The sequence below is a fragment of the Oryx dammah genome, unplaced genomic scaffold, assembly GCF_014754425.2.
Source record: "Oryx dammah isolate SB20612 unplaced genomic scaffold, SCBI_Odam_1.1 HiC_scaffold_6, whole genome shotgun sequence".
Taxonomy (NCBI): domain Eukaryota; kingdom Metazoa; phylum Chordata; class Mammalia; order Artiodactyla; family Bovidae; genus Oryx; species Oryx dammah.
This window is the reverse complement of record NW_024070190.1, coordinates 30,545,155-30,572,289: the sequence shown is the minus strand read 5'-3', so window position 1 is coordinate 30,572,289 and position 27,135 is coordinate 30,545,155. Positions and strand designations below refer to the sequence as shown.

General features: G+C 38.1%; 2 protein-coding genes across 8 annotated transcripts in view; one reads left to right on the top strand and one right to left on the bottom strand.

Moving 5' to 3' along the window:
- ECD (ecdysoneless cell cycle regulator) overlaps positions 1–3,156 on the bottom strand; it is a 29,347-nt gene extending 26,191 nt beyond the window's left edge. Inside the window, exons 1-2 of one of the 3 annotated variants that reach the window (XM_040242418.1) lie at positions 2,895–3,156; positions 964–1,172 (exon numbers count right to left, since the gene is read on the bottom strand). In XM_040242418.1, coding sequence (XP_040098352.1) covers positions 964–1,168 — 205 coding nt within the window. In that variant the 5' untranslated portion in view covers positions 1,169–1,172; positions 2,895–3,156. The remainder of the gene's footprint in view (positions 1–963; positions 1,173–2,894) is intronic. The other 2 variants (XM_040242419.1, XM_040242420.1) reach the window with 2 other exon arrangements.
- Positions 3,157–3,158: 2 nt separating this feature from the next.
- The window catches only part of FAM149B1 (family with sequence similarity 149 member B1), a 52,285-nt gene continuing 28,308 nt past the window's right edge, over positions 3,159–27,135 (top strand). For 2 of the 5 annotated variants that reach the window (XM_040242424.1, XM_040242423.1), the window contains exons 1-5: positions 3,176–3,392; positions 10,240–10,344; positions 11,434–11,563; positions 25,372–25,514; positions 26,275–26,391. In XM_040242424.1, the coding sequence (XP_040098358.1) occupies positions 3,346–3,392; positions 10,240–10,344; positions 11,434–11,563; positions 25,372–25,514; positions 26,275–26,391 (542 nt within the window). In that variant the 5' untranslated portion in view covers positions 3,176–3,345. Of the gene's footprint in view, positions 3,393–10,239; positions 10,345–11,433; positions 11,564–25,371; positions 25,515–26,274; positions 26,392–27,135 lie in introns of those variants that run through there. The other 3 variants (XM_040242421.1, XM_040242425.1, XM_040242426.1) reach the window with 3 other exon arrangements.

Here is a 27,135-nt window from a genome sequence, read left to right as displayed (position 1 = left end):
CTGGAAAATCCCATGGACGGAGGAGCCTGGTAGGCTGCAGTCCATGGGGTCGCCAAGTGTCAGACACGACTGAGCAATTTCACTTTCACTTTTCACTTTCATGCACTGGAGAAGGAAATGGCAACCCACTCCAGTGTTCTTGCCTGGAGAATCCCAGGGACGGGGGAGCCTGGTGGGCTGCCGTCTAAGGGGTCGCATAGAGTCAGACACGACTGAAGCGACTTAGCAGCAGCAGCCAAAAGGTAACAGAGAAGCATTAAAATGAGGCAGAATGAAGGAATCACAAGATGTCAGGCTCCTGATATGAAATAAGACCCCACAGAAGTTGTTGTTGCATGAGTAGAGCCTTGGTAAGGTATCCATGACTCATTTTAGTTAAGTTGTAAGAAATGAGATGACAAAGTGCCATTATTTGGCCACAGGTCAGATCTCATGCACTGACAATACAGGAAGCAGTGAAGGAATGTCAAAATGCTTCTGTGTGGAAAATAGTGGTTACTTAGCTCAATTATTTCTCTTTATAAGCCAAGCAGAGCCACTCTTAGACCCTTAGCAAAACAACTATTTGAAACAAGGCAGCCTAGTAAACACACTATCAAGAGCGAGGAATACAGAGTAACAGCTGAAAGAACTAAGGTTAAAGAAGCCAGCCGGAACCTGTTTAGTGTAGGTACCTAGATATATGATGGCACAGTAAAGTTCAAAAGGAAAGCCATGGCTTGATAATGTTGAGTATGTATTAGTTCCTAAGATAATGACTGTTAGAAAGCTTTCATCAACATGAATTTTTTTTAAATTTTTTTAAGTTCAAGAGTTGACTGAATTTCGGCAAATACCATAAATAGTTCAGGATATAAGTCTTCCTGACAACACTGAATGAACTGTGGACTATTACACATCACTGATGTCAGAATGACATTAAAAGTCACATGTATCAAAGCAAAATAAGCAAAAGAACCTTACCTTTCCCAGGTTTATATCTGAGATTGAAAGGCTGATTCTGCCAGATATAGGGGACCAGCATAGGTGCAAACTGGGTCATTATCCTCTCAATGTACTTTTGAAGGATCTCTCTGTGTTCTTCTGGGTCCCTTGGTTTATCTGGTATCAGGAACAGGCGATACTCTACGGTGTCTTCCACTGTAGCAAACTTCATATTTTCCTCCATTCTTCTTTGAAAGTTACATTTAAAGTTTCAATAATATAAACCATATAGAATAATGCAGAAGTAATATCCTAGTCCCTGAACTATGCTAGGCAATTCCATTAACATTGTTTCCCCAAATTCAATGATTCACATACCATCATCATGATTTTTGCATTGACCACATACCAACTATGGTAACACTTATTTAATATTCTTTTAATGACAGGTTTATACTTATAATTATATTAAAAGAATTTTTAATATACAATAAATGGAAATCCAATACCACATTCCCAAACTAATAAATAAGCATTAAGAATAAAATAAAAAATGTTGTCCTTGCATTATCAGTGATGTGTACAACACACTTTCGGAAAAACTGCAATAACATCTTTTGAAACACTATCAAAAATCCCAGGTCTGCCTAAAGTCCCAGCTGTGTTCTGGGCATTTCATTTTCTCTTTCTGTGGCTCTTCCCTTAATTGGAGAATGAGACTGTTATCTGTCATCTCTATAATCCTTCCCTAGTTAAATCTTTAATATTTAAATGTTATTAAGCACATTCTCCCTTCCTCTGCAGAATTTAAATCTTTCCCATTGTGTCGGATAGAGGAATTCAAAACTACAAAACATTCATTCCTATCATTTCACCCCCAAATAATCTGCCCATGGCTCTTGATCCTACAACTATCTGTTCTAAATTTTCCCCCTTTTCAGGTTTCAGAGGGTATAGCTCTGGGATATTAGGAGGTGGTGAATAACTATTTTCTAAAGGTTTCACTTACATACAAAAGTACTAGCTCACTATTGTTGCCAGGTGAGGCTTGGTACAGAGAAGGCAACGGCACCCCACTCCAGTACTCTTGCTGGAAAATCCCATGCATGGAGGAGCCTAGTGGGCTGCCGCCTATGGGGTCGCACAGAGTCGGACACGACTAAAGCGGCTTAGCAGCAACAGCAGCAGCAACAGCAGAGGCTTGGTAAAAGAAAAAACTGCGCTGGATCGTCCACTTCACGGCTGCAATTCGATGTTCAGACTTGTTTTTCTAACGGATTAGTAAAATGAGGTCCAGAGGAAATTGCATCTTCTATCCAGACATTCTTTCACTACAGACTGTCCAAATTATCATTTGGCCTTTTAACCCAAGTGCCCGCGTGCTAAGTCGCTTCAGTCGTGTCCGATTCTTTGCGACCCTATGGATTGGGAATTCATGCGATTCTCCAGGCAAGAATACTGGAGTGGGTTGCCATTTCCTTCTCCAGGGGATCTTCCCGATCCAGGGATCGAACCCGGGTCTCCCCCACTGCGGACAGATTCTTTACTATCTGAGCCACCAGGAAAGCCTTATTATGAAGAATTTCGTGACAGGGCTGAAGTGAAGTCGTTCAGTCGTGTCCGACTCTTTGCAACCCCATGAACTCCGTCCATGGGATTTCCAGGCAAGAATACTGGAGTGGGTTGCCATTTCCTTCTCCAGGAGATCTTCCCAACCCAGGGATTGAACTTGGGTCTCCAGCACTGTAGGCAAACCTTTACAGTCTGAGGCACCAGGGAAGTCCTCTAGTGACAGGGCTAGAAGGGACTTTTGAAACCACGCAGGCTAACTCCACACTGTATATATGAGAAAACTGGGAGCACAGCAAGAGGAGCAACCAAGCAACAGAGGCCTGGCTTGGAGTGTAGGGGCTCTTTACTCAGACTAGGCTCTCTCCTTCACCCAACAAAATGAAGCAAATTCCGCTTACGGTCTTGGGCCTGGGCCTCTTCGGCAAGTCTTTGGCGCAGCACCTTTCCTCAGCCGTCTCTCCTACCTAGTGAGCTGGTGGGGAACTGACAGCAGTAGACACAGCCAGGCCCAGGATGGGTCCACCCGTTCGTCTGGAACCAGAACCCCGAGGAAACTCCGAAAGTCAGAAACGACTCAGCCTCGGAACCCCGGGCCGTCGTACCGAGGCACGTCGGCGGAAGCATTAGGCGAGTGCTCCTGTGATATCGTCACTTCCGCCCCCACGGGCAAGCCGGAAGACTAGGGAGGTGGGGGCCCTGGAAAAGTGGCGATCTGGAGTCTAGGAAACGGGGCGTGACGGGGCCGGAAGGTGGCGGGAGGGGGCCGAGCCGGCGCGGGCGCGAGGGCCAGGCTTGGAGGCCCCCACCCTGGCTTGTCCGCCCCCGCCGCGGCTGAGGAGGAAGAGGAGAATGACCTCCAGATACACTAGGAAGGCGGTACCACAGAGCTTGGAGTTGTGAGTGAACTGCTCAGCTACTCCAGCCCGGGCCGGGGGTGCCGAGGAGGGTCGCAGGCGCGCTGGGGACCCTTCCTTTCCAGTCCCTTGCTCCTTTTACCTTTCCCAGGGTGAGGGAGAAGAAAATCTTTGGAATTCTCTCCTACCAGCTTTGCCGGACGTTGGCCCTTCTGTTGCCTTCTCCAGCTAATAAGGGCATGTTACTTGTGCTGTCCCAGAAACCTGGTCTGTTTGGCCTGCACTTCTTGAGCGTAGGGACTTGGTATCCTAAGACATTTTGCAGTTTCCACGTGTTCCATGGCCCAGTGTCAATGGCCATTGACAACTCGTGAAGCTGTTAACAGCTGAATGGTACAAGAAAGTTGAATACATCTGGTGCCAACCACAGTGCAAAGCTACTTATATGCATTGGCTCACAACTCTATCAATAAGGATACCAGATAGGAACTATTATTATTTTGCACAGATAAAGATCCCAGGTTTAAAGGTTGTAGCATGCCAGAGATCACATGGCCAGAAGGTGGTGGAGCTGAAGTATAAACGTGTTGTCTGATTTTGAAGCTTGTGGTCATAACCATTACACATAACTGCCTCCCCACCTCTCAACTTAGTGTCAGAATCCTTGAGGATCAGTTTTGCTTTTGAGACTTTAGAGAGCAAGGGTGCTGTGTGCTAAGTCACTTCAGTCTTCTCCAACTCTTAGATACTCTCTGGATTGCCATAGAGGCTCCTTGGTCCATGGGATTTTTCCAGGCAAGAATACCAGAGTGGGTTGCCATGCCTTCCTCCAAGGGATCTTCCCGATGCGGGGATGGAACCTGGGTTTCCCATACTGCAGGCAGATTCTTTACCATCTGAGCCACCAGGGAAGCCCAGAGAGCAAATATTTCTGGCTTAAAGGCCCACCTCCCTCCCCTAGTGAAATGTTGTAATTTAGGAAGTAATGATTATGTCATATATTTGTTAATACTTTAGACTTCCCTGGTGGCTCAGACGGTAAAGCATCTTGCTTACAATGAGGGAGACCTGGGTTCGATCCCTGGGTCGGGAAGATACAAAGGAAATGGCAACCCACTCCAGTACTCTTGCCTGGAAAATCCCATGGACGGAGGAGCCTGGTAGGCTACAGTGCGTGGGGTCGCAAAGAGTCGCACACAACTGAGCGACTTTACTTTCACTATACTTTCAAAAATACTTTCACATCTTCATTCTTGTGACAACTCTGTAAGATGAGTATGATTATCTTAAGTTTTTCAGCAGATGAAATATAAGAAAGGTACATACCTTAAGATTATATAACCAAAAGGTTTTGAGCTTGGGCTTTTCAGCCCCAAATACCAATTTTTTTCCCTCTACTGAACTGTGTAATTTTAACAACCATACATTTATTAACTATTACCTATACAGAGTAATAACAGGCATGGTATTTTCAGTCACATCTGAGTTTCTGTTTAGACCCTTTTCTAGCCTTATTAATTTTAGGCAAATTACTAAATGTTTGAGCTTTCACTTCTGCAATATAGGCTAAGACCTTATCTAAAAGTGATGGCATAGAGCTTGACACATAGTAGGTCCTCAGTAAGTGGTAATTTCCTTGTCCCTTCCCACCTCTATTTGGTACAATAGCCATACAAAGAAAATCAGTCTGTGATCTTTCTTTGCCTTTCAGAAGCTTGTTATCTATTAAGTAATAGGATAGAACACAGAAGTGACTCAGTTAAGCTTTTTAGGAACTAGGAAGAAGAAAGTAATTTCCCAATCTAGGGAGCAGGGCTTAGCAAAAAACCTGCTTTTATAATTAATTCTGACCATTATGAGAGTGAAAAAAAGTATCATTTATGGAAAAAAATTGTTGATTGCATTTATTGGACCAGAATTATTGACCCAGTATGATTATGTTGTTGTTGTTTTTAGTCGTTTCTTTTGCGACCCCATGGACTGTAGCCCACCAGGCTCCTCTGAACATGGGATGTCCCAGGCAAGAATACTGGAGTGGGTTGCCATTTCCTTCTCCAGGGGATCTTCCTGACCCAGGGATCAAACCTGCGCCTCTGCCTTGGCAAACAGATTCTTTACCACTGAACCACTTGGTTATGTTACTTGTTCTCTATTGTTGATTTCATACTCCCTAAAGATAACTCTCCCAAAAGATGACTGTCTAGAAGTGTCAGAATAATGTGAATAATGACAATAATGAGATTATATGCGTTTAAATAACAGTATATTAAAGGTACTTTTCCTTTTTGGTGTTATAATGATAATTTGCTTTGAAGAACTAACTTTAGTTTTCTAATAGTTCCAAATTATAGATATTAAAAAGATTTTGGTGTAAGCATACAGCTTGACATTTTAAAAATGATAAATCTTGAGCATAATTGTATAGTGAATAATATATTGAAGAAAGTAGGGAAAACCGCTAGACCATTCAGGTATGACCTAAATCAAATCCCTTATGATTACACAGTGGAAGTGAGAAATAGATTTAAGGGCCTAGATCTGATACATAGAGTGCCTGATGAACTATGGATGAGGTTCGTGACATCGTACAGGACACAGGGATCAGGACCATCCCCATGGAAAAGAAATGCAAAAAAGCACAATGGCTGTCTGGGGAGGCCTTACAAATAGCTGTGAAAAGAAGAGAGGTGAAAAGCAAAGGAGAAAAGGAAGATATAAGCATCTGAATGCAGAGTTCCAGAGAATAGCAAGAAGAGATAAGAAAGCCTTCTTCAGCGATCAGTGCAAAGAAATAGAGGAAAAGAACAGAATGGGAAAGACTAGAGGTCTCTTCAAGAAAATTAGAGATACCAAGGGAACATTTCATGCAAAGATGGGCTCGATAAAGGACAGAAATGATATGGATCTAACAGAAGCAGAAGATATTAAGAAGAGGTGGCAAGAGTACACAGAAGAACTGTACAAAAATGATCTTCACGACCCAGATAATCACAATGGTGTGATCACTCACCTAGAGCCAGACATCCTGGAATGTGAAGTCAAGTGGGCCTTAGAAAGCATCACTACGAACAAAGCTAGTGGAGGTGATGGAATTCCAGTTGAGCTGTTTCAAATCCTGAAAGATGATGCTGTTAAAGTGCTGCCCTCAATATGCCAGCAAATTTGGAAAACTCAGCAGTGGCTACAGGACTGGAAAAGGTCAGTTTTCATTCCAATTCCAAAGAAAGGCAATGCTAAACTACCGCACAATTGCACTCATCTCACATGCTAGTAAAGTCATGCTGAAAATTATCCAAGCCAGGCTTCAGCAGTACATGAACCGTGAACTTCCTGATGTTCAAGCTGGTTTTAGAAAAGGCAGAGGAACCAGAGATCAAATTGCCAACATCCGCTGGATCATGGAAAAAGCAAGAGAGTTCCAGAAAAACATCTATTTCTGCTTTATTGACTATGCCAAAGCCTTTGACTGTGTGGATCACAATAAACTGTGGAAAATTCTGAAAGAGATGGGAATACCAGACCATCTGACCTGCCTCTTGAGAAATCTGTATGCAGGTCAGGAAGCAACAGTTAGAAATGGACATGGAACAACAGACTGGTTCCAAATAGGAAAAGGAGTACGTCAAGGCTGTATATTGTCACCCTGCTTATTTAACTTCTATGCAGAGTACATCATGAGAAACACTGGACTGGAAGAAACACAAGCTGGAATCAAGACTGCCAGGAGAAATATCAGTAACCTCAGATATGCAGATGACAGCACCCTTATGGCAGAAAGTGAAGAGGAGCTAAAAAGCCTCTTGATGAAAGTGAAAGAGGAGAGCAAAAAAGTTGGCTTAAAGCTCAACATTCAGAAAACGAAGATCAGGTCCCATCACTTCATGACAAATAGATGGGGAAACAGTGGAAACAGTGTCAGACTTTATTTTGGGGGGCTCCAAAATGACTGCAGATGGTGATTGCAGCCATGAAATTAAAAGACACTTACTTCTTGGAAGAAAAGTTATGACCAACCGAGATAGTATATTCAAAAGCAGAGGCATTACTTTGCCGACTAAGGTCCGTCTAGTCAAGGCTTGGTTTTTCCTGTGGTCATGTATGGATGTGAGAGTTGGACTGTGAAGAAAGCTGAGCACTGAAGAATTGATGCTTTTGAACTGTGGTGTTGGAGAAGACTCTTGAGAGTCCCTTGGACTGCAAGGAGATCCAACCAGTCCATTCTGAAGGAGATCAGCCCTGGGATTTCTTTGGAAGAAATGATGCTACAGCTGAAACTCCAGTACTTTGGCCACCTCATGTGAAGAGTTGACTCATTGGAAAAGACTCTGATGCTGGGAGGGATTGGGGCAGGAGGAGAAGGGGACGACGGAGAATGAGATGGCTGGATGGCATCAGTGACTCGATGGACGTGAGTCTGAGTGAACTCCGGGAGTTGGTGATGGACAGGGAGGCCTGGCGTGCTGTGATTCATGGGGTTGCAAAGAGTCAGACACCACTGAGTGACTGAACTGAACTGAACCCATGATCTACATTAAAACAGTTACCAAAATTTTAATATATTTGCTTCATATTTCATCTGTATATTTTTTCAGCCTGTCATCTGTGAAATATTGGAAAACCCCAGACATTATCATTTCACCCCATATGCTTCATTATGCATTTCTAAAAATTATATACATTTTCTTATTTAATAACCATAAATCTATGATCAAAGTTAATATATCTTTGGTATTATCTGATTGTTTATTCATAACCAAATTTCTCTGACAGACTAAAATATGTCTTAAGTTTCTATTTCATCGCTGGAATCCACATTTCTGATCTCCACCACTGTTTCAAAGACAAGCTTTTGGTTATAAGATCATTGAATGAAAGAAGAAAAAAGCTCTCCACTAATTCAGCTCCACCATTTGAGAAATAATTTAAAGTATAAGCTCTGCTGAGTAGGTCTTTATCTTTATATACAAAAATGGTATAATTTATTAAAATCTCAAACTATTCATCTGCTCTGAGCAGCCTCAGACAGACTATTTGGATTTGAATCCTGGCTCCATCACTTACTAGCCATATGACCTTAAGCAAGTTCCTTAATCTTTCAGTGCCTCACTTTCCTTTCTTGTGAAACAAGAGTATTACGTTTATAATACACATTTGCGTATTAAAAGCCCTTGGAAAACCTGTTGTAAAGAAACCTGTGTAACTTTGTTTAACCTATCAAGTTATTTGACTATAGGATTTTGTGTGGAAAGAAAGTCTACTATAGATGATTAGGACTGGAACATACAATAATTGACCCCATAGTTTATTCTGAGGCTTCCCTAGTGGCTCAGATGGTAAAGAATCTACTTGCAGTGTGGGAGACCCAGGTTCGACCCCTGGATCAGGAAGATCCCCCGGAGAAGGGAGTGACTACCCACTGCAGTATTCTTGCCTGGAGAATCCATGGACAGAGGAGCCTGACGGGCTACAGTCTATAGGGTGGCAAAGAGTCAGACATAACTGAAGCAACTAACACTTTCACTTTTTTCATAGTTTATTCTAATGCACATGTTGAACTCTCTAGAACAGCACGGTCCAATAGAAATATAATACAAAACACATAACTTAAAACTTTGAGATACTCACATTAAAAAATAGTAGAAACAGGTGAAATTAACTTTTTAATCTTTTTATTTATAAGTAACTGTGGACTTATAGGAAGTTACAAAAATAGTACATAGAGTCCCATGAACCCTTCACTCAGATTCCCCCAATGATGACAACTTATGTAACTTTCAAAGCCATGAAACTGACGTTGGTATGGTACTGTTAAGTAGACTATAAACCTTACTCAGTTTTCATCAATTTTTATATCCATTCTTTTGTGTATGTATATGTATACGTAGTTCTATGCAATTTGGTCTCATTTATATATTTATTTAACCACCAGTGCAATCAAGATACAGCGCTGTTCTATCACCACCAGAAAACATCCTCATATACCCCTTTATAGTCACTTCCATTCCTTTCTCCATACCCTGGAACCACTAGTCTTTTCTTCACCTCTGTATTTTTCTCATTTGTGAATGTAATGTAAATAGAGTCATATAGTATATGTAACCTTTGGAGACTGGCTTTTTTCAGTAAGTATGATGCCTTTACAGTCCATCCAAGTTGTTGCATGTATCAGTTCACTCCTTTTTGTTGCTAAATCATATTCCACTATGTGTGTAGAGATACCAGAGTTGAATTATTCACCTGTGAAAGGACATTTCAGTTCTTCTAATTTTTTTTCAATTATAAATAAAGCTGCTCTGAATGTTTGTGTACAGATTTTGTGTGAACATAAATTTTCATTTCTCTGGGATTAAATACCCAAGAGTGCAATGGGTAGGTCTTATGATTAATGCATGCATTTAGTTTTATAAGAAACTGTGAAATTATTCCTGAGTGGTTGTACCATTTTACATTCCTACCAGCAATGTATGAGAAATCCAGTTTCTCCATATCTTCGCCTGCATTTAGTGTTATCACTGTATTTTATCTTAGCTGTTCTAATAAGTGTTTTATACCTTATTATGTTTTCAATTTGCAGTGAAATAAGTTTTAATATATTTTGTTTAACCCCTGTATATCCAGAATATTATCATTTTAACATGTAACCAAAATAAAATAATTAGTGGTACATTGTACATTCTTGCTGTACTGACTTCAAAATCCTGTGTGTTTTATACTTAAAGTGTATCTCATTTCCAGCTGACCACATTTTAACTGCTAGTGCAGGCTAATGGCTATTGCATTGGATAGTGTAGTTCCTGAACAGCAAGAAGTAGGTAACTTGTAGATCAAGTTACTGAAAAGTACATATTTTTTTCTTTACAAAAATTATAACTATTTTTCCATTTTACAGGAAAGGAATAACAAACCATGCTCTTAATCATCATCCTCTTCCTGAGCAACTGGATGAAATTTCCTCTGCCAATGACAGCCGTGAAAAAGACCTAAGTTCCCAAAGGTAATGACACAAAGTGTACTATTTGCTTATTGTACTTGATAATGGCAAAAGCTTTGGGTTTTTTGCCTTAGGATTGGTATCAAGCCTTGTACTAATGAAACAAAAGAATTTTTGTCACATTTTTCAATACCATTCAACTTCCATTCTAGAACAACTAGTGGAAACATACTTATTTTTGTAATCTTTGAAAAATAGTATTATAAGGTAGTTAAAAGCAGAAACGCAGGAGGAATCCAAACAGATCAGATTTTTAATCTTGGTTTTGCTACCTATTAGCAGAATAATTGGAGAAGGCGATGGCACCCCACTCCAGTACTCTTGCCTTGAGAATCCCATGGATGGAGGAGCCTGGTAGGCTGCAGTCCATGGGGTCACGAAGAGTCGGACACGACTGAAGCGACTTACAGCAGCAGCAGCAGCTGAATAATATTGGGCAAGTTATTTACCTGGTAATAGTATCTCTTAAAGGGTGTGGTAAATATAAATGAGATAAAATATAGTAAATGCTGAGTAAATATTAGCTGCAGTTATTATTTTAAGAAATAGGACAGAGGAAATGGTAACTTCACAGAGGGTTCTGAAAAGCAATTGTGGTATCATACAAAAAGTAGAGTCATAAAACCTTGTTTCAAAATCTAGTACTAAATTTCAAGAGTTTTTGTCTTAAAGTATATCTCTAGATGTACTGGTGAGTTTTACATCACCAGATTGTTGTGAGGATAAATGCAGTTAAAATCTGTGAAAGTGCTTAGTAAACTAAAAGTGGCATACAAGTTCACATACTATTCCTAGTATTTCTGAAATGTCTTTAGTTTCTTGAGGGTAGATGTTATAAGTGAAATGTTAAAAAATATTAATTGTAAACTAAGACTAGAATTATTTAGAATGGCTGCCATCAATTCTGTAGGAATTAGGTCAGACCTTACTGTGATGCTTACATTTCAAATTCTTCATTTATTTTTATCTCTGTGGATGTATTTGTACAAATGTCTAACACCTAAACGGTTGCTGAGTAGTTAATGCTACAGAAACCTGAGGAAATAGAAGAATTTTTCTGTTTTCTCTTTTCCTTCCCACTTGTGCATTTAGTGAATCTGACATCACACAAGAATCACCTTTTACATCAGCTGACACTGGAAATTCAAGGTCTGCTTTTCCAAGTTATACAAGCACCGGGATCTCTACTGAAGGCAGCTCGGACTTCTCCTGGGGATATGGTGTGAGTTTTATGTTATTGGTCTCATGGAGTGCTTGCGTGACTATTCTGGGAGTTAGGATTTGTCAGTTTGGTCAGTATATTTCACGCCTTCCCTCTCCTACATTTTTTGTTTTATTTTATTTTATTTGGCCACACCATGTTGTATGCAGGATCTTAATTCCCCAACAAAGAATCAAACAGTGAAAGTGTGGAGTCTTAACCACTGGACTACCAGGGAAGTCCCTCCTACTTTGTTTATTTACCCTTTAAAATAGCTGTAAAGAAGGCATCAGTCCTCTGAGTAGTTGATCCTTAAAGATGCTTAGTGTTTGGCTTAAACAGGTACAGGTCAGTATAGATCTTGGCCCTGGATCTACTCTGCTGTGCTCAGTCCACTAATGTGTCTCTCCACTACTAATATTACCTTGTTTAAAATGTTTTTGAAAGTTACTACTAAGCCATATAGACTCAGAAAATGTTTACAATATATTGTTAAATTTAAAAAAGCCCATTAAAAACAATATATGTAGTGTGATTCTAATTTTATTTTACATATATTTTTGCCTATATATACTAGAAAAAAGATTAAAGGTATTTACCTAAGATGTTATTCAAGCTATTATTAATTAACTGAGTGTTGTGATGAGGTTTATTTTTTCATTCTTGACTATCTCCCATTGTATTTAAGACCAACAACCTTCAAAGAAAATTTAAAAGACAAATTTTATGCATGTTTATCACCTTGATGCAATAGGTATTTTTATTCTGTTTAATGTTTGTTTTTTTTGGCCACAAGGCATGTAGGATCTTAGCTCCCCAAAACCCATACCCCCAGCATTGAAAGGCAGTCTTAATCACTAGACTGCCAGGGAAGTCCCTTAGTTTTTTTTTAAAGGGTATCTCATGCAGTGTGGTTGATGAGGAAAAAAAAATTTTACAGCTTAAAGAAAGTTGCATAACTTATGTATTGGGTGTGCATGTGCACATGTGTGTGTATGAAAACAGTACACCAACCAGGATATAGACAGTCAGCTCCCACAAGGCTCCTAGATGTCCTCTCCCAGTCCCAGAGATAACCACTATTCTGATCTCTATCACCAGGTTTACTTGTTCTTGCCCTTCATATAAATGGAATCCTATAGTATGTATTAACAGTTATATCTGGCTACTTTTGCTTAGAATTCTTTGGACAGTTCATACATGATATTGCATATATTTGTAGTCTGTGAATTGCCTATTTATATTTCATACTCATTTTTTAATTTATCATTTTCATGTTAATTAGGAGTTCTTTATCTTTTAGATTAGGTGTGGTGAAAGTCGCTCAGTTGTGTCCAACTCTTTGCGACCTCATGGACTATACAGTCCATGGAATTCTCCAGGCCAGAATACTGGAGTGGGTAGCCTTTCCCTTCTCCGGGGGATCTTCCCAAACCAGGGATTGAACCGGGGTCTCCCGCATTGCAGGTGGATTCTTCACCAGCTGAGCTACAAGGGAGGTATACTTTTTCTATTAAGGACTAAATAGTAAATATTTCAGGTTTTGCAGACTGTTAGGACCCTCAGTTCTCACTGAGAAGGCAGCCGTAGGCAGTACATAAATAAATGGGCATGACAGGATTCCAATAAAATGTTATTAGAAAACAAGTTGTGGGCTGGATTTACCCCACTGGTCATAGTTTGCTGACCACTATTCTAAATACTTTTAACAGAGACTCTTAGGAAGCTGCATTGTGTCCCTTCACCCTGTAGAACTACAGAACTTTTGGTATTGTACTGAGTTGAAAACTTATTTATCAACTGCTGTTACAGGTAAAGGTAGCTAATGAATTGTACAATAAGTCAGGAGATGGGGCTTTCTGGAATGCCATTTTTTCCATTTATCCCCTTTCTCCTAATTCCTGCCTGGAACATGGACCTATGGCTAAAGGTAAAAACAGCCATTTTGAACCATAAAGCATCACTAAGGATGGAAATGATAGAAGAAACTGAATCCTTAATAGCCATGGAGCTACCGTATCAGCTGAGCTACCATATCAGCTTTTAATGCCTGCTGCTGCTTCTGCTGCTGCTGCTAAGTCGCTTCAGTCATGTCAGACTCTGTGCGACCCCATAGATGGCAGTCCACCAGGCTCCCCATCCCTGGGATTTTCCAGGCAAGAACACTGGAGTGGGTTGTCATTTCCTTCTCCAATGCATGAAAGTGAAAAGTGAAAGTGAAGTTGCTCAGTCGTGTCCGACTCTTCACGACCCCATGGACTGCAGCCTACCAGGCTCCTCCACCCATGGGATTTTCCAGGCAAGAGTACTGGAATGGGGTGCCATCGCCTTCTCCTACCTGTAGATTAATTTTTTTATGAGAGAAAAATAAACTTTTGTTTTGTTTAAGCCACTATTATTGTTTTTGTTAGTAGTAACTAAGTGCAGTTCATCACTAATACACTAATTCTTTGTTAAATGTATTGCAAATATCTTTTCCTGATAAGTGGCTTTTGTAACTTTCACAAATTCTTCCATACTTAGGTCTTTAATCCCCTGGAATGGTTTTTTTGTACATTCATATAGAAGGAACATAATTTTAATTTTTCTGTGTGGATAATGAATTGTTTCAGCACCATTTACTGACTAGTTCAGGATTTCTAAGCAAGGGCATTTTTGGCATTTTGGATATAGCTGTACAGAAATGTCCCATATATATAGCAGGATGTTTAGTATTCATCATCTCTGCCTATTAAATACCTATAGCAACCTCTGGTTATTGTGATCACTAAAAATGCACATACTCATTTCCAACTTCTTCCATGTGAAAGTAGTAGCATGAAAGTGTTAGTCACTCAGTTGTGTCTGACTCTTTGTGACCACATGGACTGCAGCCCTCCAGGCTCCTCTGTCCAGGGAATTCTCCAGGCAAGAATACTGGAGTGGGTAGCCATTCCCTTCTCCAGGGGACCTTCCTGATCCTTGTTGCATCCTTTTCTTGTTGATTTGCTGTTATCTCTGTTATAAATTTCAAAATATAAAAGGGTTTGTTGCTGGGCTATCTATTCTATTCTAAAATCATGTTACTACAACTGACTTTAATGAAACTATAGCTTTATAATAATCTATAATATATGATGGGGAAGTCTTACTACACTGTTCATAATTGTATTGGCCAGTCTTTTTCATGTATGTTAGAATCTGATTATTGAATTGCATAGGTCAATTTGGAGAGGACACAGAGTCGGACATGACTGAAGCGACTTAGTAGCAGCAGCAGCAATCTTTATGATAGTGAATTCTCCTAATTACAAATTTGATATATAAATCTATCCATTTAATATCTATTTCTTTAACGTCTTTTAATACATTTTAATAACTTTATCCATAAAAGTAATATACATTTGTTGAAAATCTATTCCTAGGTACCTTGCATGGTATATGAAAAATTGTATTTTTAATCTATTTTTGCTAGTATATAGGTGTAGAGTTCATCTTTTTTAAGGGAACTGAGTTCTAGGCTAATATTGACTTCTGGCAGAAATTTATATTCTTTGTCACGTGTTCAAAACTTCTGATATTTCATTTAAATATTTTAATAGATTTCTTATCTGTTTAACACAAGATTAGACTTTGATTGGATTAATTCTTTTTACCTTTTTTACTATCATAATCACATACATAAAATTCATTCTTTTAAAGTAAACAAATGTTTTTTAGTATATTCACTGTTGTATAAACTATCCTAATTCCAGAACACTTTCATCATCCCAAAAAGAAACCCAGTCTCCATTAGTAATTACTCTCCACTTCTCGCTTCACCTTGCCCCTGGCAACTACTAATATGCTTTCTGTCTTTATGTATTTGCCTGTTCTGATATTTCATATAAATGAAACATATACTGTGTCACCTATTATATCTGGCTTATTTCATCTAGCATATATCCAGGTTTTATCCATGTTATAGCATATGCCAGTACTTCTTTTTTACTGAATATAATTTCATTGCATTGCTATACCAATTTTGTTTATCCATCAGATGATGGACATTTGGGTTGCTTCACTTTGTTGCTATTATGAATAATGCTACTATGAACATTTGTGTATGAGTTTTTCTGTGGACATGTTTTGAATATTCTTAGGTATATCCCTTAGGAGTGGAATTGCTGGGTGATATAAAAACTCTATGTTTAATATTTTGAAGAATACATTTAAACTCTTTGAAATTTATACCTATAATTGTGATTTTGTTCAAGGTTCCTGGTTAGTATGTAAATAATGTTGATATTTTCCTTGAATTATACAAACATTTCATTGCAGATTTCACATGTATGTCAGAGTAGGTTATTCCTTTGAAATCCATTATTTTGTTAGTAAGGTTGTATCTTAATTAATGAAATTCAAGTTTTGTGATCAGTTGCTATTACTGCATACTGTGTTTTCTTAATAACTTGAAACAACCTCCAACTTACAGAAAAGTTACAAGTATAATAAAAAGAACATTTGTACCTTGATATCCATAAGGGACTGATTCTAGGAGCCCCCATGAATATCAAAATCCATGGATGCTCAAGTCTCTTATATAAAATGGCACAGTATTTGCATATTACCTACACATATCCTTTGATACACTTTAAATCCTCTCTAGATTATTTAAAATACCTAATACAGTGTAAACGGGTTTTACATGTACAAAGCCATGGATATGGAAGACCAACTGTTTTTTTCCTGAATGGTTTGAAAGGAAGTTACTGACATGATACTTGCACCAAACATTTTAGTGTGTATTTCCTTCAAATAAGGACACTATGTAACTAAAGGGCAAGCATTAAATTCAGGAAATTAACACTGCTACCATCTAACACACAGACTCCATTAAAGTTTCACTAGTTGTCCCAATAATGTTCTTCATAGCAAAATCTTATATCACATTGTCATGTCTCTTTAGTCTCCCTCAATCTGAACTAGTTCTTCAATCTGTGATACCCAAGAAACGAGCTTGCTTTTCTCATTTCATTCTATTAGGTGGCACGTAATTCCCATTATTGATGTTGTTCACTCTAATCACTTAATATGACTCTCCTTTGCATGTACAAGTGTTTTATGGGGAGGTACATTGAAACTATGCAGCTACTATCCTATTCCTCCTCTAACTTTCCGTTTATGGTTTACATCAGTCTAGACTCAAGGATTCCTATTTTGTTCAGTTAGTTATAATACATAGTTACCATTATTTATTTTGAAGTTCCAGGTGTCCCAGATTTGACCAGTAAGAGTTCCCTTCAAGCTGGTTTCTGTGCCATTTTCACATGTTCCCATAATTCTTTGAGTATTTCCTTACTGTCTGACACAAGGTATCCAGGCTTATTTTGTATTTTCTTTGCTGCAGCCATGGAATCAGCCACTTCTCCAAGGAGCCGTAGTTCCTTTTAGTGCCATGTTTAGAAATAAGATTTGGGTGCTAAGTGTGCTTACTGCTTTTTAGGTGTCACTGATTCCTAAACCCTCCCAGTGGACAGAACTAGAGAATAAAAGTATTCTTCCTATTCCACTGTGAAATGACCCATTTCATTCTAGTTTTTTCCTTTTGCAAATCTGTAATTTCTCTGATAGAACATGGCTCCCCTTATAATTAATATATTTACTTATTTGATTAATCCCCCTGAATATAACCAATTCCCCACTAATTCACTGCCTCCTAACCTCTGCAAAGCCCTTCTCACTCCACATATGTTTCAACAGCCTGTGCTGGGTCACTGCCCCTTGCACCCTCCCACCCACTGAATGATCTCATCCTGCTCAGTCAGACACCCAGTATTGTCCTCGCGTCCATATACCTTCCTCACACGGGCTGTCACCCTGTGTGGGGCTGCCTGCTCCCTGTATGGTAGCTTCCCTCTCTTAAGTGTGGTTCTAACATTATAAGCTGACTGCTCTTCCACATGGACATCCTCATCTCACTTGTACTCCATCACTCTGCAGCAAACTGCTTCCCATGCAAACACCCACTGTGACAGATTACATTTTCAAAAGCCATGCTAATATATATCCCATCTAACATGCTCTTCTTACAAGATACTAATACTCCTCCATTGAGAGAAAGGCTCTATGTTCTCTCCCCTTGAACCTGGAATGGACTGTTTAACTGCCTCAACCTACAGAATGCAGTGACAGTGATGCTGCATGACTTTTTAGGTTAGAAAGCAACGCAGCTTCTATCTGGCTCTTTTTCTTTCTCTCTCTCTGGATGCTTAACCTTGAAGTTCAGCCACTGTATTGTGAGAACATTATCTCTCTTAGGCTCCTACCATACAAGAGGCCATCTTCCTACACAGATGCCCTTCTTACTGTGCTTGGGTATCAATGTCTGATACCAGGGTGCCTTCCCAGGTTGATGCTTTTCTTATTCTCTTTTGGCTTTGAAACTCCATGCTGTCTCTTGAGGCATTGGTTAACAGGTAGCATATACCTATAATCCCTGAGAGAAAAGAAACTCATAAGGTAGGCCCCTATTTAACCTGACTTCCTGCCTGGGAATAATTTTCTGACTATGGAGTTGTAAGACAGAGTCCAAACAAAGCATAGTGGTCCCATTTTGCTGAGTAACAGAGATCAGAATTCTGGGCAGATGAAGCAGTTAGAATCTTTAGGACACAAGGCGATAAAGAACACCAGAAGATAAATAAGTGGGTAAATACAAAAGTCTATATTATTTGGTGATTTCTCTAAGGGATAACTAGCTGAATAAAGCAAAAAAAGTACAAGATGGAGTTTATATTTATAGAAGTAAAAGATGAGACAAATACAACTCAAAGGATGGGTGAATATAAACAGAAGTATAGTGTTATTTGTGTCAGGTATCAAGAGAGAGAAGTGAAAAGTATATGAAGAGGGAGGTATGAAGTGGTAAAATTTTGACTGACTAGACTTTGATAGGTTAAGAATGCACATTATTAGCCCTAGAGCAAACATTAAAAATTTTTAAGAACAAGTTAAGATGCCAATGGGAAAAATAAAATGGAATAGTAACAAACATTTGATTAACCTAGAAAAAGACAGGAAAGGAAAAGAATAAGGACCCACCTCCCAAAACGGGACAAATGGAAAAGTAATAGCAAGATGGTAGATTTCCATCCAACCATGTCAACAATTAAATGTTAACAGAATGGGTAAAAAATGGATAAAATGCAGAATGGCTTTAAAAAAAAAAAGACTCAACTGTATAGTATATGTGTGCATGCTAAGTCACTTAATCATGTCCAACTCTTTGCATCCCTATGGATTGTAGCCTGCCAGGCTCCTCTGTCCATGGGATTCTTCAGGCAAGAATACTTGAGTGTGTTGCCATGCCCTCCTCCAGGGGATCTTCCTGACCCAGGGAGCAAACTTGCATCTCTTATGTCTCCTGTGTTGGCAGGCAGGTTCTTTACCATTAGTGCCACCTGGGAAGCCCATATACTATATGGAAGAGATTAACTCTAAATATAAAGACACAAATAAGTTAAAATTAAAAGGACAGAGAAAATTATACACACAATAAGCTGACAAGGTTGTATTAATATGAGACAACATAAACCTAAAGACACATAGTTGATCACTGGGAAAGAAGAATATTTTTTAGTGATAAAAAGGCAGTTCGGGGACCTCCCTGGAGGGTCTAGTGGTTAAGACTCCTTGCTTCCACTGCAGGGGGCACAAACTAAGACTCTATATGCTGTGCGGCCAAAAACAAACAAACAAAAACTTGTTTAAAACAAAATATAGTAACACTTAGGGCAGTTTGCCTTAGCTGAAGCTGCCATACTGAATACCACAGACTGTGTGGCTTAAACAACAGATACTTATTTTCTCACAGTTCTAGAGGCTAGAAATCCAAACTTAAGATGCCATCAGGGCTGATTTCTGGTGAGGCTACTCTTCCTGGCTTACTGTATCCTCTCTATAACCTTTCTCCTGGGCATGAGCATAGGTAGAGAGAGATCTCTGGTTCTCTTCCTCTTCTTATAAGAACACTAGTTCTGTCAGATTAGAGCTCCATCTTTGGGACCTCATTTTACCTTAATTTCCACCTTAAAGGCATTAACTCGAAATAGCATCACATTACAGATGAGGGCTTCAACACAGGAATTTTAGAGGACACAGTTCAGTCCATAACACAGTATACCAGGAAGATATAACAATTCTAAATAAATAAACATCTAATAGAGTCTCAAAATGTATGAAGAAAAACTGATAAAATTAAAGAGAAGATTAGGTGAAACCATAATTACTGTTAGAGATTTTAGTTATTAATAAAGCAATTAGAAAATCAGAAATAAATAAATAAAAGATCTGATGGTATACCCAACAGAATACATATCCTTCTTAAGAGCATATGGAATGCTCACAAGGACAGACTGTATGATAGACCATAAAATATCTCAATATTGTTCAAAAGATTAAATCATACAGCATATGCTCTCTGATTACAGTAGATTTAATATAAATCAATAATAATAAAATACCTGTAACAATTCCCAAATATTTGGAAATTAAACAACACTGCTCTAAATATTAAATTTCAAGGAAAATTAGAGGGTATTCTGCAACTACATGACAATAAAACCACAAAACATCCAAATTTATGGAAGCAGCTAAAGCAGTCCTTATAAAGACATCTATAGCTTTAAATACTTATTTAAGAAAAGAAGAAAGCTTTAAAATGAATAACCTAAGTTTCTACCCTAGATGCTAGGAAAGAAGAGTAAATTAAACCCAAAGTAGAATGAAAGAAATAATTAAAAGCAAAATCAATTAAATAGAAAATAGGTAAAAGAGAAAATGAACAAGTTCAAGAGTTTACCCTTTGAAAAGATTAATAGTAAGCCCTCTAGTGGTATTAGTCAAGGAAAAGCAAGAAAATGCAAATTATAAATATAGGGAATGAAAGAGGAGATGTCACTACAAATTCTACAGACATTAAGTAAAACACTATTAACATAATAATATAAACAATTTTATGCCAATAAATTCTGTAACTTAGAGGAAATGGACAAAGTCCTTAAAAATCTGAACAGCTGTAAAACTCTTAAATTGAATCAGTCTATTCTCACAGAGAAAGCACCAGGCTCAGATGGAAGAACATACATTTGTGGAAGAAATAACAGTCACACAACACTTTACAGATCAGTGTACTACTGATGTCAAAACCTGACAAAGGCAATATAATAGGAGAAAATTCTGAGGTGGGACTTGTAAACAGTATGACAGAGTGAGTATGCCCCAAAGCAACAATAAACTAGATGTAATGGTCAAAAGCAACCATTTCAGGATTCTGAAAATTAACTAAGGTACACAGAAAATGGAGAAGCAGTTATTCATCAAAATTAAGAAAACTTTGAGTTAGGAACACTAAAAGTCTGTTCAACTTTAAAGGGTGCTGTGCTTAGTTACTCAGTCGTGTCCAGCCTCTTGTGACCCCATGGACTGCAGCTGGCCAGGCTCCTCTGTCCATGGAATTCTCCAGGCAAGAATACTGGAGTGGGTTGCCATGCCCTCCTGCAGGGGATCTTCCTAACCCAGGGATCAAACCCAGGTCTCCCACGTTGGATTCTTTACCAACTGAGCCACCAGGGAAGCCCAAGAGTAAGGAGTGGGTAGCCTATCCCTTCTCCAGGGGATCTTCCCTACCCAGGAATCAAATGGGGGTCGCCTGCATTGCAGGCGGATTCTTTATCTGTTGTACTACCAAGGAAGCCCCTGAAAACTAGCAGTTTTACTACCAGAGAGGTCTCAATAGATTTGGAGTGGAACTTGGATGGGCTTTATATCCAATAGCATGTTTAACAACAGTAGTACACTCAGTGGCATATGGAGAAGGAAAAACAGTGGCTCAGATAGTCTGAAGTTTCAGTACTAACTGGGGCAAAAAATGGATTGGCAGACTATCCAGAAATTTATCAAGCGTCTGGGAACTAAATCACAGGAGGCCCTAATAAACTCTCCACATAGCCATGCAGGAAAGAACAGAGAGGGCCCAAACTATGCACACATCCCTGGTTGATGTGAGTTAGCACACAAATGCAGAGGCGATATGAGAGGGCACAGAAATTAAGAGCCGTCAAACTGCTTGAATTTGAACACAAAGTAAACTTTAAGACAGAAAATACCATGAGAAAAAAGGACATTTCCATAATGATAAAAAGGCCAATTCTTTAGGAAAATAAAATAGTTATAAATGTATACACACCTAACAACGAAGCCTTAAAGTATATGAAGCAAAATTACAGAATTTAAAAGAGAAATAAGAAACAAAAAGTTGTAGCTGGAGACTTCAGTACTCCACTCTTAATATTTCATATAACAACTGAACAAAATCGGGAAGGATATTGAAGACTTGAACAATATTATTTACCACCTGACCTAACTGAGTCTACCCAATGACAAGAGAATATATAATCTTCACATAAAAAACAAATCTCATAAATCTAAAAGGATTGAAATTATACTGGGTATGTTCCACCATGTTGGAATTAAGTTAGAAATGAACAATGATATAAATTAGGTATCCCCAAGTAGTTGACTGTTAAAACGGTGCTCTTCTAAACAACTGATGAGTTAAATAACAATTACAGGGAAGTCAGAAAATATCTTGAATGAAAGGGAAAAACAGAATATCAAAATTTACAAGATACAGCTAACGTGCTGCTTAGAGGGGAATTTACAGCTTTAAATACCTATGTAAAAAGAAAATCAAGCTTACAGATATGGAACAGGCTCATGATGACAGAGGTGGGATTGGGCATGGGTGAAATGGATGAAGAATATCAAAAGATACAAACTTCCAGTTATAAAATAAGTCACGAGGATGTAATACATGGTGACTATAGTTAAAATACTCTATTATGCAGTTGAGAGTTGCTAAGAGAAAAGATCTTAATTCTCATTGCAAGGAAAAAAATTCTGTAACAACGTATGGTGACTCACTGTGGAGATTGATTTGCTTTATATACAAATATTGAATTATGTTATACACACCAGACACTAATATAATGTTGTATGTCAGTTATACCTCCATAGAAGAAAAATGCCTATAGAAACAAAGGAGCATATTTGAATCACTAATATAAGCTTCCACCTGAAGAAACTAAAAAAGAACAAATTAAATCCAATGCAAGCAGAAGGAAGGAAATAATACAGATGAGAGTAGAAATTAATGAAATAGAAAACAGAAAAACAATAGAGAAACTCAGTAAAGTTCTTTGAAAAGAATCAACAAAATTGACAAGTCTTCAGTTTGATCAAGAAAAAATAAGACATAAATTAACAAGATTAGAAATGAAGACAAAGACATAACTACTGACCTTATGGAAAGTAAAAGGACTAAGGAAATATAATAAGCAACTTCATGTCAAGAATTTAGATAACTTAGATATAACAGACAACTTTCTAGACTAAAAGATTTTCAGTTCAGTTCAGTCGCTCAGTCATGTCCGACTCTTTCGACCCCATGAATCACAGCACGCCAGGCCTCCCTGTCCATCACCATCTCCCGGAGTTCACTCAGACTCACGTCCATTGAGTCCGTGATGCCATCCAGCCATCTCATCCTCGGTCGTCCCCTTCTCCTCCTGCCCCCAATCCCTCCCAGCATCAGAGTCTTTTCCAGTGAGTCAGCTCTTCACATGAGGTGGCCAAAGTACTGGAGCTTCAGCTTTAGCATCATTCCTTCCAAAGCAATCCCAGGGCTGATCTCCTTCAGAATGGACTGGTTGGATCTCCTTGCAGTCCAAGGGACTCTCAAGAGTCTTCTCCAACACCACAGTTCAAAAGCATCAATTCTTCAGCGCTCAGCCTTCTTCACAGTCCAACTCTCACATCCATACATGACCACAGGAAAAACCATAGCCTTGACTAGATGGACCTTAGTCGGCAAAGTAATGTCTCTGCTTTTGAACATACTATCTAGGTTGGTTATAACTTTTCTTCCAAGGAGTAAGTGTCTTTTAATTTCATGGCTGCAGTCACCATCTGCAATGATTTTGGAGCCCCCAAAAATAAAATCTGACACTGTTTCCACTGTTTCCCCATCTATTTCCCATGAAGTGATGGGACCGGATGCCATGATCTTCGTTTTCTGAAAGATTTTAATAAATTACAAAAGTTACTAGAAAAGAGGGACTACATATAATGGAGTAAAACTCAGACTTAAAATAGGTTGCTCACAATTAACGATGTCAGATGACAATGATCCTGTATCTTTAAAGTGCTAAGGAAAAAATGAGTGATGTATCTCCATCATATATATGATAAATAATAAAATTATTACATAAATATGATACAGTGTCATTCAGTGTGCATGTGTGTAGAGAAGGCAAAATAAAGACATTTTAAATATCTATAGAGTAAGAGTTTCCCATTCATATATACTCAACTAAAAGAATGATTAAAGGACAGACTGAAGCAAAAGAGAAATAAAGCCAGAAGAAAGAAATGGGATACAAGAAGCAACAGAGAGTAAAATAATTGGCAAGCTTTATTGGTAGTTACTAAAACAAATAACAGTAACATTTTATGTGTTAAAAACAACACTAATACTAAAATTCATTATAAGATGCTGAGAGGGGAATTAAAGAATATCAAAGATAAAAATCACAGAAGATGCTTACAGGGAAGTTGAAGCATGTCAAAGTCCTTTTTAAAAATTTTTTTGTTTTACATAACTGGAATGTCATTTATCAAAGTGGCGAAAGATGTCTCAAACCCCTACATCCCTTTCTGTTCCTTTGTGTAATCTTACAAGCTGAAGGAAGGAAGGTTTAGGCTAGAAAGTAACCTTCAAACTTTTTAAACTGCAACCCACACTAAGACATGTAGTTGATATTGAACCCAGTGTGTGTACATAAGATAAAGCACAGGGATTTCCCAGGTGGTGGTCCAGCGGTTAAAACTCTGAGCTCCCGCTAAGGGGGCCTAGGTTCGATCCATGGTCCGGGAACTGGATTTCACATGCCACAACTAAAGATCCTGCATGCTGCAACAAAGATCAAAGATCCTGTGTGCAGCAACTAAGAAGTGGCGCGGACAAATAAACAAATATATATATTTGTGTTGAGTCTTTAAAGTTAGACCTTAAATCTATCTGTGTGCTCAGTCACTCAGTCATGTCCGACTCCTTTTGGCCCCATGGACTGTGGCTCACCAGGCTCCTCTGTCCATGGAATTTTCTAGGTAAGAAAACTGGAGTTGGTTGCCACTTCCTTTTTTTTTTGGATAGAACCTGACTCACTGTTAAAACACATATTTCTTATATTATACTTTTAAAAGAAGGTATTAACTTTTCTTCCTCCAGAATGTAAAGGGGCAGATAAAAAGCTGAAGTAGAGAGTAGGCAGAGAATCAGATAACATGATCAAATTCCCATCCCCTTGGCTGCTGCAAAAGGATAGATTATGGGGTAAAGATCTCACCGAAATTGGGAGGTGAAAGCTGTAAACTACGAAATAATATATTTTTAGGATTGACTGTCTACCTTAAGCTCTAAAAAAAATACTGGAACCAACCAACTGTAATAAAATTAACAATCATTGTTTTTGAGTGGTAGAATTATTGATAATTTTTATTTTTCTTTATTCGTTTCTGTATTGTATAAATTGCTTAGAAACACTGCTATTTGTACAAATTCTCTTTAAATAGGAATAGGGAGGCCATTTGAATATTCTGCGATTCAAAAACTGACTAATTTTTCTTTTATACAAATGGACTAAATATTGAAAATGAAACAAAATCTGATTGCTTTCAACCTTTATGATTATGACTCTTAACAGAGACTGAAGCTCACCTAAGTATTTTGGGGTGATAATTTCTTTTAGGAACTTGATCAAAATGCCACTGAAAAAGTCCAGGCAATGTTCACAGCCATTGACGAGCTCTTGTATGAACAGAAGTTGAGTGTACATACTAAAAGTCTCCAAGAAGAGTGCCAGCAGTGGACATGTAGCTTTCCTCATCTCAGGTATTGGAATCCTGTATATTCATGGCTAATACTAAAATTTGAAAAGCAGATTTCCAAGAAACCTTGTATTCTGAAATCTTTATGGGCATGGATTTGTATCATTAAGGTCCTATGTTTTAAAGCCTCAGATGATAGAAAACTCACGTTGATGGACGTTTCTCAGAGTTTTCATAACTAGTTGTCTTAATCAAGTAAAACAATTTCTATACCAGTAGCTGTGATCTGGTATCTGTCTAAAAGAGACCTTTTGAACAAAAGTGTTAGAAAATGTATTTGATTACACTACTGTCTATAAGTAAATTCTTACACATGTATACTTGAAAGCAGACATAGGCTATTAGAAAGCTTCCCTTAGAAACCACACTACTACACATATTTAAAATTCATAAACCTTCATGTTCTTAAGAATACAATTCAGTTTTTACTAATTTGGCCTGGCTTTCACCCATTTTAGCAAATTTAATGAAGATTGTTATGGAGGGTGGAGGGTAAATTTTAATGTTTGCCCAGTTTCCTTGGATTCTTTTTCAGTGGAGTGGAAAAGCTTCATCCATTCTGTCTCCATTGTATAGGAGAGAGAGATACCTTCAGAAAGGCTCTGGATTCACATTTCTCTCAAGAATCATTCTAAATCAGTAAGGGACTAAGTATGTACTAGACTTCTCTGTAGAGCCATCACATTTGTTCCAAAAATACCTATATTTTGTATGTATGCTGGATGAAGGTGCTTAAGTGTCTCTTTATGTTCTTCACTTTGAAGGATTCTAGGTCGGCAGATAATCACTCCAAGTGAAGGTTATGGACTGTACCCCAGATCCCCTTCTGCTGCTTCAGCTTCACATGAGGCAACACTGTCTCAAGAAAGAGATTCTACTATGTAAGTATTCTAATATGTAAGTATTTATGTATTCTAAATATGCAAGTATTTTATTCTACCACTTATACTAAAGGATTAAAATACTTATTTATTGTTATTTAGTAAAGCACAGCAAATTCTGTAAGACTAATCATAGTCTTTATGCATACTAGAATTTTTTTAGTTAGGTTTTAAAAAGGTAAAAAAAGATTTTCTCTAGAATTTTAAGAGTTACTTATATCCATAGATACTTATATCTATGTCATATCTATGTCTATCTATAAATACAAGCACTTTCTTCCTGGAATAAATGTGTCAATAGAGTGGTTTAAAGAAATTCAGGGATCTAAGAAATAGAATCTAAAATTGTTTTGAAAAAAACTTTGGAAAAAGTGGTTTTCTTAACCATGTAATACTAATTATTATGGAAGTTAAACTGATATTATTAAAATGGGTAATTAGTCATTAGCTAAAATGGCTAATTCTTTGAATACCTCAAACTCTTTTAACAGTAGCACACTAAACCCAGATAGGATTGCTTTAAAAACCTATGCTTACCCTTAATTCTATGGTAAAATGTCATGGTTTTAATTCATTTTAAAATTATTCCTTTACTATTTCCTAAGACTGTAATTTTATTTATACTGATACCAGTTAAGAGTTGTAGTGATGCTTGCTTTTGATGCCTTTTAAAGCTTGTAGTAATTTCATCAGACCACAAAGTAAAACATTATTGTCTTAGGTTAGTTAAGGTTATGGGATCTG